At 46.7% G+C, this 12,833-nt stretch overlaps 2 protein-coding genes across 6 annotated transcripts in view; one reads left to right on the forward strand and one right to left on the reverse strand.

The window, feature by feature from the left end:
* DPYSL2 (dihydropyrimidinase like 2) overlaps positions 1–12,833 on the forward strand; it is an 87,845-nt gene that overhangs the window by 58,304 nt on the left and 16,708 nt on the right. For all 4 annotated transcript variants that reach the window (XM_081171669.1, XM_081171670.1, XM_081171671.1 and 1 more), the window contains exons 4-8: positions 5,763–5,927; positions 7,403–7,464; positions 8,254–8,334; positions 8,761–8,829; positions 11,776–11,896. In XM_081171669.1, the coding sequence (XP_081027795.1) occupies positions 5,763–5,927; positions 7,403–7,464; positions 8,254–8,334; positions 8,761–8,829; positions 11,776–11,896 (498 nt within the window). The remainder of the gene's footprint in view (positions 1–5,762; positions 5,928–7,402; positions 7,465–8,253; positions 8,335–8,760; positions 8,830–11,775; positions 11,897–12,833) is intronic.
* Positions 1–12,833, reverse strand: part of LOC308574215 (uncharacterized protein) — a 97,928-nt gene that overhangs the window by 37,863 nt on the left and 47,232 nt on the right. The window lies entirely within an intron of this gene.

Consider the following 12,833-nt stretch of genomic DNA (forward strand, 5'->3'; position numbering starts at 1 on the left):
ATTAAAATAATGGAACATTAAAATATTAAAATGGAGCCTCATTGCAGGAGAAGGAAAAGAAAAAAGAAAAAGGGGGCGGAGGGAATCAAATTGGCTCCAATCCAAAGGCCAGGCGGAACAACTCTGTCTTACAGGCCCTGCGGAAAGAGATCAGATCCTGCAGGGCCCTGGTCTCATGAGACAGAGCGTTCCACCAAGTTGGGGCCAGTGCTGAAAAGGCCCTGGCTCTGGTTGAAGCCAATCTAACTTCCTTAGGGCCTGGGACCACTAGGGTGTTGTTATTTATGGACCTTGAGGCTCTCCGTGGGGCATACCAGGCGAGGCGGTCCCGTAGGTACGAGGGTCCTAGGCCGTGAAGGGCTTTAAAGGTCAAAAGCAGCACCTTAAATCTGACCCTGTACTCCACCGGGAGCCAGTGCAGCTTGAAAAGCACTGGATGAATATGCTCCCATGGCAGAGACCCTGTGAGGAGCCTCGCTGCAGCATTCTGTACCCGCTGGAGTTTCTGGGACAGCTTCAAGGGCAGCCCCGCGTAGAGCGAGTTGCAGTAGTCAAGCCTGGAGATGACTGTTGCATGGATCACTGTGGCCAGGTCGGGGCGGGAAAGGTAAGGGACCAACTGCTTGATGCGGCGAAGGTGGAAAAATGTCGCCTTGGCTGTTGCTGTGACTTGCACCTCCATGGAAAGGGAGGCGTCAAGGATTACACCCAAACTCTTAACGGAAGGCAATGGCACTAATTGGGCCCCCGCAAGAGAAGGGAGTTGGTCCCTCATCCCCATGCTATCCCGACCTAGCCATAGGACCTCTGTCTTTGAAGGATTTAGTTTCAATCGGCTCCCACGAAACCATCCAGCCACAGCTTCCAAGCATCTGGTCAGTGTGTAAGGGGCCGAGTTGGTGTGGCCATCCATCAGTAGATAGAGCTGAGTGTCATCAGCATATTGATGACAGCCCAGCCCAAAGCTCCGGATAATCTGGGCAAGAGGGCGCATAAAGATGTTAAAAAGCATTGGGGAGAGAATTGCGCCCTGCGGCACTCCACACACCAAGGAGTGGCGTGACGACATTTCCCTCCCTAGTGCCACCCTCTGTCCCCGACCAGAGATAAAAGAGCACAACCAGTTACGGGCTATGCCCTGTATCCCCACGTCTGCAAGGCGATGGTCCAGAAGATCATGATCGACCATGTCAAAGGCTGCTGACAAATCTAAAAGGATCAGCAGTCCTGACCCGCCTCGATCCAGTTGTCTACGAATATCATCTGTTAGGGCAACCAGAGCCGTCTCCGTCCCAAAACCAGGACGGAAACCGGACTGAAATGGATCTAATGCCGATGTTTCCTCCAGAAACCTACCAAGCTGTTCAGCAACCGCTCTCTCAATTACCTTACCCAGGTATGGAAGATTTGAAACTGGGCGGTAATTGGATAGGTCTAAGGGATCTAATGAAGTTTTCTTTAAGAGTGGACGCACCACTGCTTCCTTCAGTTCCCCTGGGAATGTCCCCGTGTCAAGGGACAAATTGATAATTTCAACCAGGGGGGTCCGCGCAACATCTGGACACTCCCTAATCAGCCAAGACGGGCACGGATCAAGGAGGCAGGTGGTGGGCCTACCAACTTGGAGGAATCTATCCACATCAGTAGGGAGTATCCGATCGAAATGGTCCAACACTGGACCTGAAGTCAGTCGAGGGGCCTCCAGTTCAGTCACTGTGTCTGAAATAACCCCTCTGCAGCACCACAAATCCAATTCAGTGGTGTAACATTGGAAAATGTTGATCACTTCTCCTACCTAGGCAGTTATCTTTCCACAAGGGCCAACTTTGATGCCAAAATCCAGCATTGCCTGAGCTCTGCAATGCGGCTTTCTCCCGATTGAAGTGCAGAGTGTTTGAGGACCGGGACATTCGCAGGGAAACCAAATTCTTGTTTACAAAGCTATTGTACTACCAACCTTACTATATGCTTGAGAAACATGGACCACTTATAAACGCCATCTCCAACTCCTTGAAAGATTCCATCAACGGTGTCTCTGAAAAATTTTACACATCACTTGGGAAGACAGGCGAACTGGAAGAAGCAAAGATCACCAGTGTTGAAGAATGATTCTTCAACATCAACTTCATTGGACTGGTCATGTTGTGTGGATGCCTGATGATCGTCTTCCAAAGCAACTACTCCATTCCGAACTTAAAAGTGGAAAGCGTAATGCTGGTGGTTAACAAAAGAGGTTTAAAGACTGTCACAAGGCAAATCTAAAAAAATGTAGTATAAACACTGACAACTGGGAAACACTGGCCTGCGAGCGCTCCAGTGGGAGAAGAGCCTTTACCAAAGGCGTCATGGGCTTTAAAGACACTCAAACTCAGGACGCAAGGGAGAAATGTGCTAGGAGGAAGGCACGCTTGGCAAATCCACACCGTGATCAACTCCCACCCGGAAACCAATGTCCCCACTTTGGAAGGATGTGTGGATCCAGAATTGGCCTCCACAGTCACTTTCGGATTCATTGTTAAAACCGTGTTTATGGAAGACAATCTTTCTCGGCTATGAGTGATCGCCAAAGAAGAAGAAGAAGCAGCCTTATGAAATATTTCTTTCAACTCTGCTATTTTTGTTCAGTATTTGGGAGTTTTTAGAGGGGAGGGGCTGAAATAAATCTGATAGTGCAGAGTCTTTTGCAGTTCCCTGTCGGATACATTAATGGTGCTTATCTCCCCCTAACCAGTTTATTTTTTTAAAAAAGAAGAAGGCACATAATGTTTTCAGTGTGGCTTGGTGCATAAAACCTCACTGATAAGCAAACAGTGGTTAGCCTTGTTGTCTAGCTTTGGCTTATTGTCTGTTTGTTTTTATTTTGAGCTGATTAATTTGCTCGGGGGAGAAGGAGGGCGGTGGGAAAGGGGAACAGTAGAGACAAAGGCAGCAATCAAGAAACAAGCCAGGGTTGGGAGGAAGAATGCGGGAGATTGTAATTGGAGGTTTGCTTTGGGAGTTGGGGTCGAAAGTTACATGTGTCTGTGTGTGGGGGAGGAATGAAAATGGTTAAGGGAATCCACATTCTGCTGTGAGATGGCCAGAAGTCATTGGACTCATTCATGTCTGGAGCTGACCATACATGAATGAAATAACACCTTGGATAGTCATGTATATCCAGGAAACTGCTCTGAGATCTGCAAGTATAGGGCAGTATACAATTTTAATAAATAATAAATAATTTAATAAATGTATTGAATTAATAATTCAACAACAACAACAACAAGCTGCTTTATGCATGGGCTCAATACAGTCCACACTGGCTGGTATCAGTTCTCTAGCCATCCCAACTTGGGAGATGCTGAGGATCTTTTGCTTGTGAAGCATCTATAGTATGCCTCCACTGTGTGAAGTCTTAAAAGTAACTCAAGATTGTGTTCTGAAGTGACATGGGCGTGGGCCGGACTCAGTGGAGACCCAGTTGTCTCCTGAGTAGGACTGGACGATAACTGGTTTTTGGCATTGTGATGTATCACCAGCCAAATATCACAATACTATACTGAGATATCACAATGTCTGAAATAAGGATGGAGCTATGTAGAGGCATTGGCTGGCTTCATGGTTTTCCCCACATTGTGATTTTTGCATAGCACATGCACACACACATCATGATTTGCAATACAGTGGTACCTCAGGTTAAGTACTTAATTCGTTCCAGAGGTCCGTACTTAACCTGAAACTGTTCTTAACCTGAAGCACCACTTTAGCTAATGGGGCCTCCTGCTGCCGCTGCACTGCTGGAGCACGATTTCTGTTCTCATCCTGAAGCAAAGTTCTTAATCTGAAGCACTATTTCTGGGTTAGCAGAGTCTGTAACCTGAAGTGTATGTAACCTGAGGTACCACTGTATATTGTCAGGTCAAAAGTTATGAAACCGATATCACAATATGGATTTCAAACCATTTTGGACGATATATTGATATATTGCCCAGCCCTATTCCTGAGTTCAGGATACAAGGTAGGAGAAGAGTGGGGCCTGCAAAGAGCAGAGGCATGACCACCATGGATCAGGGCCATCCACAACAGTTGGTTCTGGGACCTACTGACAATATTTGCTGGATCCATTTAGACAGGGTTTTTTTTCAGCTGGAACTCGCAGAAACTCACCTCTCAGGTGGGTGCCATTGCCATTCTGAGAGAACGAGGAGGCATTCATAGTGAGATCTGGCACCTCTTTTTCTAGAAAAATAGCACTGCATTTAGAGGTTCTGGATGCCATTTTGCTATAATTTGGCTGCTTTTGTACATGTGAAATACTTGGTGGGCCTTGGTGGCTGCTGTTTCCAGTACTGTAGTGTTTGATTTGCATAATACCCTGAGCTGTTCTGCAAATAGTGTATTATTTATCACGAACAGCTGTCAAATTACAGATGAGAATTAATAAGTGGTGCCAGTCTTGGCTTAGTGCAGCCTTGAACTGTCAAAGTGCTGAAAGGGAATTGCAGAAAATGGGGTGACAGTGTTGCTTTCATGTGCCATGTTCCTAATCCTGAAGCAGACTTCCTTTTCCATTTGTACCACAACCACTTCTGCTTTCTTAAGCCTGCTGTGACGCATTGGTGGGCATTTGGAGCAGCGAGTGAACCCTAGCTGCTTTCACCAGTGATTGCGGAGAACGTGTCTTTTGTTTTTGCTTTTAGTTTTGGACTTGAAATTTGGGAAGGAACCATTTTGATTGCAATGAGTTTCCAGGAACGTGATGCTTGCAATTTGGCCCAATTCATTTCAAGTTTTGTGGCTATCTTCGGGGGGTAACTCTTTTAATATATTCAAAGCAGAACTGAGGAATCCTTTGGCGTTCCAAAAGTTGTTGGACTACAATTCCCATCATCCCTCAGCATTGGCTTTGCTGACTGGTCCAGATGTGAGCTGAAGTCCAACAACACCTGGAGGGTCCCACTTCTGATTCAAAGTATGTCTGGAGCCCCTTTCAGAACCTTCTCCAAACAGTGTGGTGGTGGGAGCGGGACTGCGCCTACTACTTGTCAAATTGTCACAAGCACTGTCTGCTCCACTGACCCTGCTCTCAACTTTTGCATGTCAAACCAGATGTCTGAAAAGCAGCTCCTCATTTCTGATCTGTGGCACTGTACACAGAGAGTGGCAATATTACGTTCAAGGCAGTGTTTTATGCATTGCATGTGGTGAAGGTCTGGAAGGCACTTAAAGCAGCCTCCTATACTTTCTCAAAGTAATGTTGCTGCAAGCCTTGAAATGTGTTGGGAGAGGTCAGCAAAATAATTTGCAGCGCACCTTTTGGGGTTTCTTCTCTCTCACCACCCCAACAGCATGTCAAATATAACAGAAAAATAGATTTAAAAAACACAAAAAAACTCCACTTTATAGTGATGAGACTCCAGACACAAATGACAATATATTTTTCAAGATTTTGGTTATATCACAGAAGGATTTTCAAACCTACAGGTGTGAAGGGGATTTTCCTGTACTGCCCGCATCTCTCCCATCTCTGCACACATTGCAGGTCTGGTTCTGGTTCATTTCTAAGGCAATTGATTAGCAAGGGTTCACAAATGCCCTTTCCAGCTTGCCACTGGCGAGTGAATCTTTTGCTGTTAAGCATTTGTTTCTAGATTGTTGTTGTTGATAAACTTATAAAATGTTTTAAGCTGCTTTGAGCATTAGTGATGAAAGAATTAAAAAACACACCCATGAGCATGCATTTGTTTTTGCCAATGTTTGTATTTTTTATTTTATTTCTTCAGTTGATCACGTTGTTCCTGAGCCAGGCACCAGTTTGCTCTCTGCATTTGACCAGTGGCGAGAGTGGGCAGACAGCAAGTCCTGCTGCGATTACTCTTTGCATGTGGACATCACGGAGTGGCATAAAGGAGTTCAGGAGGAGATGGAAGCCTTGGTTAAGGATCATGGTAAGCCTGAGGAGTCTTTATTTAGTGCTTGCTCAGTTCTTTAGTGTAATGATATAGGGGTTGCTCGTGCGTAAGTTGCCGCCACTCCTGGCTATGTTGCCTTGTTAAACCTTTTCTGTCTGGACAGCCCTTCACTTCGTGGCTGCCTCAGTCGCTAGCAGAATCTGTCAGTGGGTGTTTCTTAAACCTTTTCCAGCATAAAAGCTGTTTGACGCCAAGTCTCCTCCTACTCTCCCTGCGCGGAAGTCTTCTGCGCAGGGAGGGTGTGGGTAGCGGAGGACCCGTGCTCTCCCCGCTGGTGTCCAGCGAAGAGTCCTGGAGCCCTCTCGCCGATTCCCCCATCTGCCCCCCTTTATCCCTGGTGTTGCGCTGATTTCCTTCCTCCGCTGAGCTACCTCTCTCCCTGCTGGGTCCCTCTCCAGCATCACTTGAGAGCCTTCCCTCCGCCTCTGGCTCCGATGTCAGTTCCCTGACATTTAGTTTCTGAGGCAAACACAAAGGCACAAAAACATCTGCATCCTAGCTTCAACTTTGACTTCTGCTTTCCACTCAGAAGTCATACCTGGTCTTGCTGAACAGGGCATAGAGAGGATTTATTTAAATAATGTATCTGTCATTTCCCCATGCTCAGTGTGGCTTATGTAAATATCCCAAGCATAAGGCGCACCAATGAGAGCAATAGCAACAGCCTTTCAACATACTACACAATTAATTTTGAAAAAACTCCAATTGAGTCAGCAGCCAAATGTCATCCAGAATGAATCAGGAAGCTGATTTATGACAGGGCAGACCTGTGGCACACCTAGCTCAGTATGGTCAACAGTGACTGGCAGTGGCTCTCCAGGGTGGAAGGCAGGAGCTTTTCCCAGCCTTGACCCTTGGTGCTTGTACATGCAGAGCATGTGCTCTAACACTGCTGTGGCCCTTCCATTTTGAATGGGCTTTCCATTCTGTCCAGAGAGGGAATAGCAGCTCCTGGCCTCGCCACAAAGTCACCATTCTCATACTCATAACTGCTCTCGTGGTGCGCGTGGGATCGTGTTCTTGCAATCATAAGTAATGAGAACGTGCAAATAGGCAAATCTGATCTGCATTTGTTTGTTTGTTTAAAAACTTTCCCTGTGGCTCTTCAAGCAATAGGGTTTCCAGAGTGGCTTACAGATAAATTAAAAAGGAAAAGGAAAAGGAAAGACAGCCCCTCCAAATGGATTTTCCATCTAAAAACAAAACAAAGAAAAAAGGAAGGAGGGAGGAGCAAAAAAAGCCAACTTTTAGCACCAGGTCTTAAAGCCAGAGTTACATAACTGGCTTGTCATGTGGTGTTTGGGTTTGAGAAGTTTTTGCCCTTTCTCTATTGGACTGTATGGTACATTGGGGCTTCACACAGGTATGACCCAGTGTGGTTGTCCATATGTTTACAACTAAATGGAATTCTGATGGATTTTAAATTTCCTTCCCTCTCTTGCTTCTGATAGGAGTGAATTCTTTCTTGGTGTATATGGCTTTCAAGGATCACTTCCAACTCACAGATTCTCAGGTATGGTACCTTCTTGGTTTGCATTATAGCTGAACCAAAATATTTGGCCCAGATTTTTTGGACATTCTTTGGGTGCAGGGCAAAAATACCCTTACAGTTTTTCAAGGAAATACGGATTTGAGGTAGGGTGGGGGTTAAGACCTTTTGGTGTGTGTGTCCCCCCCACCCCACCCCCCGTTTTCAAAAACCAGGAGTGGGGAGCTTGTGACCCTCCAGATGTTGGGAATGCCAACTCCCATTGGGCCAGCTAGCATGCCAGTGGATGACAGTGACTATGGGAGCTGTAAACTGGAAACATACATACATTTAAATCTCTTCTAGATTTTCAAACTCTGTACACCAGCAGGGGTGGGCTCTTGGCTTCAGGCCCTGCCTATAGGTTTCCCAGAGGCATATTATTTGGTCACTATGTGAAGCTCATTATGCTCTTAGTTTACTTTGTGGAGAGCAGCTGGCCCAGCCCAGCTAGTATGGTTGGAGGCCAAGGTTCAAATCCTTGCTCTTTCTGGGCAGCCTTGGGATAGCTTAACCCACCCTGAAGTGTTGTCAGATGAGGATAAACTGACATAATCCTCATCTATGCTGGAGGGAGATGTAGAAACGAGATAGATAGCTGCTCAATTGTTATGGCTGTACGGAATCTTTTTGTGTTAACTTCTCAGAATTTCATGGATGGATTGAGATAGCTGGAAAACTCATTCCCTGAGTCCTGGAATGGGAGGGTGAGTTTTAGAGATGTTGGAAACGTAATTTAGGAAAGCCAGCACCCTTTCTTTCTTGTCTGCCTAGATATACGAGGTCCTGAGTGTGATCCGTGACATTGGGGCCATAGCCCAAGTTCATGCTGAAAATGGAGACATCATTGCTGAGGTAAGCAGAGTTTCCCGATCACGAGAAGTAATGAACTCTCTTCAGGCGTTCTGAAAGGGAGTTTGCTCAGCAATAGTGCTGGCTTTTTCCCATTGGGACTGGGGCCAGAGCCGACAACGAGTGGAGCCAACTTAATTCTAGTTTTGTCCCCATCCTCCTACTCTCTGAATTCTACAAGGGCAAGACTGAGACTCAGGAGGAGGAAGATGGCAGAGACTGGTAACCCCTAGACTGGTTGTTAGTAAGATGGGGATGGGGCTGTATCCCATTTTCTCAAATGGACCAGGTTCCACTGTCAATGGGCAAGATGGCAGGTCGGGGGAGAGACCATGGAGACAAGCAAATTAGCTTCAGCACTTTGGAAGAAGTCCTTGACACATGCTAGTAAAAGACATTTAATCTTTTCTCCTTTCCATTTTGCTTTAGGAACAGCAGAGGATCCTGGAACTCGGCATCACCGGCCCCGAGGGGCATGTTTTGAGCAGGCCTGAAGAGGTGATGGATAGTTTTGGCTTACTCCTTTGCCTTGATTGCCTTTCATGTCGCCAGTAGCAATAACACAGAATACTGCATCCCACATTGAGGAATTTGCATTCTACACATGGTAGCCACATGTACGGCAGAGGTGGTCAGATGGCACAGAGGCCCCAATGGGGTAGGGGTTAGTTCACAGAACCATAGAGTTGGAAGGGACCCTGAGGATCATCTAGTCCAACCCCCACAATACAGGAATATGCAGTTGTCCCTTACAGGGATTGAACCTGCAACCTTGGCGTTATCAGCACCACTCTCTAACCAACTGAGCTATCCATCTCTTCAACTGAAAGGCAGTTGTAGACCTTGTTAGCCTGGATGAAGGGACAGAGAGAGGTGTGTTTTTAGAAACTAGTCCACTGTACAGAGGAAACATATTATGTTTGTTGTTCCGCCTGCCTTTGCCTGTGGCCCTGCCCACTCCTGGCACGTGGCACCCAGAAGGGAATGCCGCCTTCAGGCAAAACACGGTTCCCCAAGCCTGTTGTAGGAGGTGGTTAGCTAGGCATCTGGGTCAGCGAGCCTGCCAAAAGGTATATTGGTGTCACAAAAGCAAGTTGCTGGCGAAGGAAAACCAAGCATCAAGATCTCATCAGGAAACGGAGGATCTGAAGTGGGGGGGGGGTGCGGAGGGGCACCAGGCAGAATTTTGGCTCAGATTTCCAGTCTGTGCTACTTGGACCCATTGTGAGTTGGGGAGGTGAAGAAACCTCTAAAGGAGAAGGCAGCAACAATGGCAGGGATGGGAAGAAGGGAAGCCACGTTTCTGCAAGGGTAGGGAGCTGAAAGCTGCAGGAGCGTTGCTGATTTCTTCCGAGGAGCAGAGGAACACGAGATGGGAAGGTTGGGGAGGCAGCATGCAGTGGTGAGGTAAGGGAAGATCAGGTCCACCACCCCCCCCCCCCGCGAATGATTGCAGGATTCCCCTTACTTTCCTACATGCTTTCCAAATCCGCTTCATGGGACAGATGGAGTTTTATATCTGCATCACAGGAACTTGGACTGTGCTGAACAGAATGGTCCAGGCACAGGGAATGTTCTTCAGCTTAAAAGCCACATTCCTATCTGGGCAATCTTCTTTTTTGGGGTGGGGGTGGGGAGGGGGACACATGCTAGTACTGGGTGGGACCTGGGATCAAAATGTGTGGAAATTGAAAGCAAATTTTACCTTTGTACAGTAGGCTAGTTTCTACTCACCCCCCTGCCATCCTCCATCCAGGCAAGCAGGAGGCGTGATCAAGGCTCATGGACCCATTCCATGCAGGTGAAAAGCATCCAAGGCGAGGATATGAAGTAGGACTGTTGAGGGGTGTTTCCTGGGGACAGGCCTGGAGGCTCCTTGGGTTCTTCACCCCTGGTAAAATGCTCAATGCATTTGCAAAGCTTTGTCCACATCAGATGCTATCTGTCTGTCTACCTATCTAATTTCTAAACTGCACTTTCATATAAAATATCTTAGAGCAGTAGACAACTTGAAAAACACAGTAAAAACAATAATAATTGGCATCCGCCGGTCTTGAGGGACGATGGAGTGCGCCTCTGGGAATGAAGTCAAACCACTGGAGAATCACTGTGGCTGCAGAGACTGGCAACTTGTATTGCTGCCCGAAGTGGTCTCTCTGGGATGCAAGCCTGGGCAGAGTTAGAACTTCTCCCTGCAAGCAAGCAAGCAAACAAACAAACAAACAAACAAATATACATACATGCACGCAGGCATATGGGCATATGGGTAAAAGCTGGTTGGCAAAAGAACGCAGGTTTGAAATTCCCCTCTGAATGAAACAGTTTTTAGAAGAAGTCTGAAAACGAGCAAGGCTGAATTCTGCCAAACCTCTGTTGGCAAAGAGGTCCACACCAAAGGCTCAGCATCTGGTAAAAAGCCCATCCAAACTTCAGGGGCACGTGGGACCACTGAAAGTTCCCCATCAGAAGACTTCACTGGTTAGGTGGAGCATAAGGAATTGGACAGTCCTAAAGGTGCTTTGGGCCAGTGGTCAGGGTTGATGGGAGTTGTCGTTTAGCAACCACCTGTGGACTGCAGTTTCCCCATTCCAGCTTCATAGCTTTGCTTGGAAAGAGAGGGAGGAAAAAGACAGCAGAATAGTCAGCAAGGAACACAGAAGTGCAAAGTGGGTTAAGATGTTTGGCAGTGATCCGTGTGACTATATTCATCCAGGCAGAAAGCACAACTTGCATTGCCCAGGGATTTGAAAGGTGACATTTTGCAGCCGTGGCCTCCCCACCCACATGGAAAAGGCCACAGTGAGGTTTTAATGTGGCTTTTAGTTTGTTTGCCTCCAGCAGTGAGTCAGAAATACTTGCAGCTGCTTGAGAGGCTTTCTAAAATTTTGGAGGGGCGGAGGTAAAGGCAAACGAAGGGGGGCTTTGTAAAATTATGCATGGTTAGGAGAAAGTGGATAGATCACAGCCCCCCCCCCCCTGCTTAATATTGGACCAAGATCATCCGGCAAAGCTGAATAGTGGGAGATTTGGACAAGCAGAAGGCAGTCATTCACAGCACATCATTAAACTATGGAATTTGCTTCTAGAAGATGTGGCAATAGCCATCGGCCAGAGGCGTAGCGTGGGGGAGGCCAGGAAGAACCTGGGAGACTCCCAGCTCTCATCTGCCACAACCAGCCTGGATTATGGGAGTTGTAGACCAACATGCATTGAGACAACAGTCTTAACAACTACAATTCCCAGGGTTCTTTGGAAACACCACAACATTTAATCCAATTTGTTTGTAGTCTCCATATGCCACTTGTTTTGTGTCATTAATTTCTTCTTTTTAAGGTTTCATTTTCCAAGGGGAAATAATAATGGAAGCCTTGGCTGGGGGTGCAGTGGCAGGGGGTGGCTTATTATACTAAGAAAGATCTGTGTGTCTTCCCCTCCCCTTCATAGGTGGAGGCTGAAGCTGTGAACCGGGCTATAACCATTGCTAACCAAACCAACTGCCCCTTATATGTTAGCAAGGTGATGAGCAAAAGTGCAGCTGAAGTTATTGCCCAGGCCAGGAAAAAGGGTAAGTGCTGGATGGAAAGTTCTTGTTGATGCTTCCACTCTTTTGTTTTCTTGGCAGTGCTGTATGGATACATTTGCATTCTCTGTCTGATCTGGATTTTAACTTCCCGAGCATTTAGTTTTTTTCTGATGAGCTTGTTCTACAGGCCAAATAGCTTGTTCGGGACTGGGGCTTTCTAATCCAACTTTCCTCCTTTTGTTTTGTTCCACCACTTGCACAGTTGCCTTGGTAACGCTAGTTTTGCAAGTATGAAAAGCATGATCTCTTTAACCATGTCCTAGACCTTTGACCACCAGCTCTTTTGACAAGAGCCAGTGTGGATTAGTGGTTCGAGTGTTGGAGTAGGACCTGGGAGACCAGGGTTCAAATCTGAAGCTCTCTGTTTGGCTTAGAGCAATTCACTCTCTCTCAGCCTACAGACTCCGCTGACCCAGAAATAATACCTCGGGTTAAGAACTTTCCTTCAGGATGAGAACAGAAATCGTGCTCCGGCGGCAGCAGGAGGCCCCATTAGCTAAAGTGGTGCTTCAGGTTAAGAACAGTTTCAGGTTAAGAACGGACCTCCAGAACGAATTAAGTACTTAACCCAAGGTACCACTGTAATTGCCTGATGTTTTTAGGCATACACTTTAAACAAGCGCAATGTGCAAAGCAGCCTTAAGGCTGGCCTTGGCTTCTGCTAGTGTCCCGTTGATTGGGACTGTGTGGGCCAACGGAGACACCTTGTTAAACAGCAACAGAGCATTCTTTTTACTTCAAATTCTTTCTCTGCATTCTACCCTTGAGGGAATTGCTGTTCAAATGGCGTCAATAGCTCCCATTTCCCCTCTCGCCCCTCTCTCTTATTGCTAAAGCCTTATTAGGTTCTATTTAAAACATCTGAGATGTGGGTTGTTTTTTTTAAAGATACCCGCCTTTCTTTGTAAGCCTGAGAATG

Source organism: Podarcis bocagei, assembly GCF_964188305.1.
Source record: "Podarcis bocagei genome assembly, chromosome: 15".
Lineage (NCBI taxonomy): Eukaryota > Metazoa > Chordata > Lepidosauria > Squamata > Lacertidae > Podarcis > Podarcis bocagei.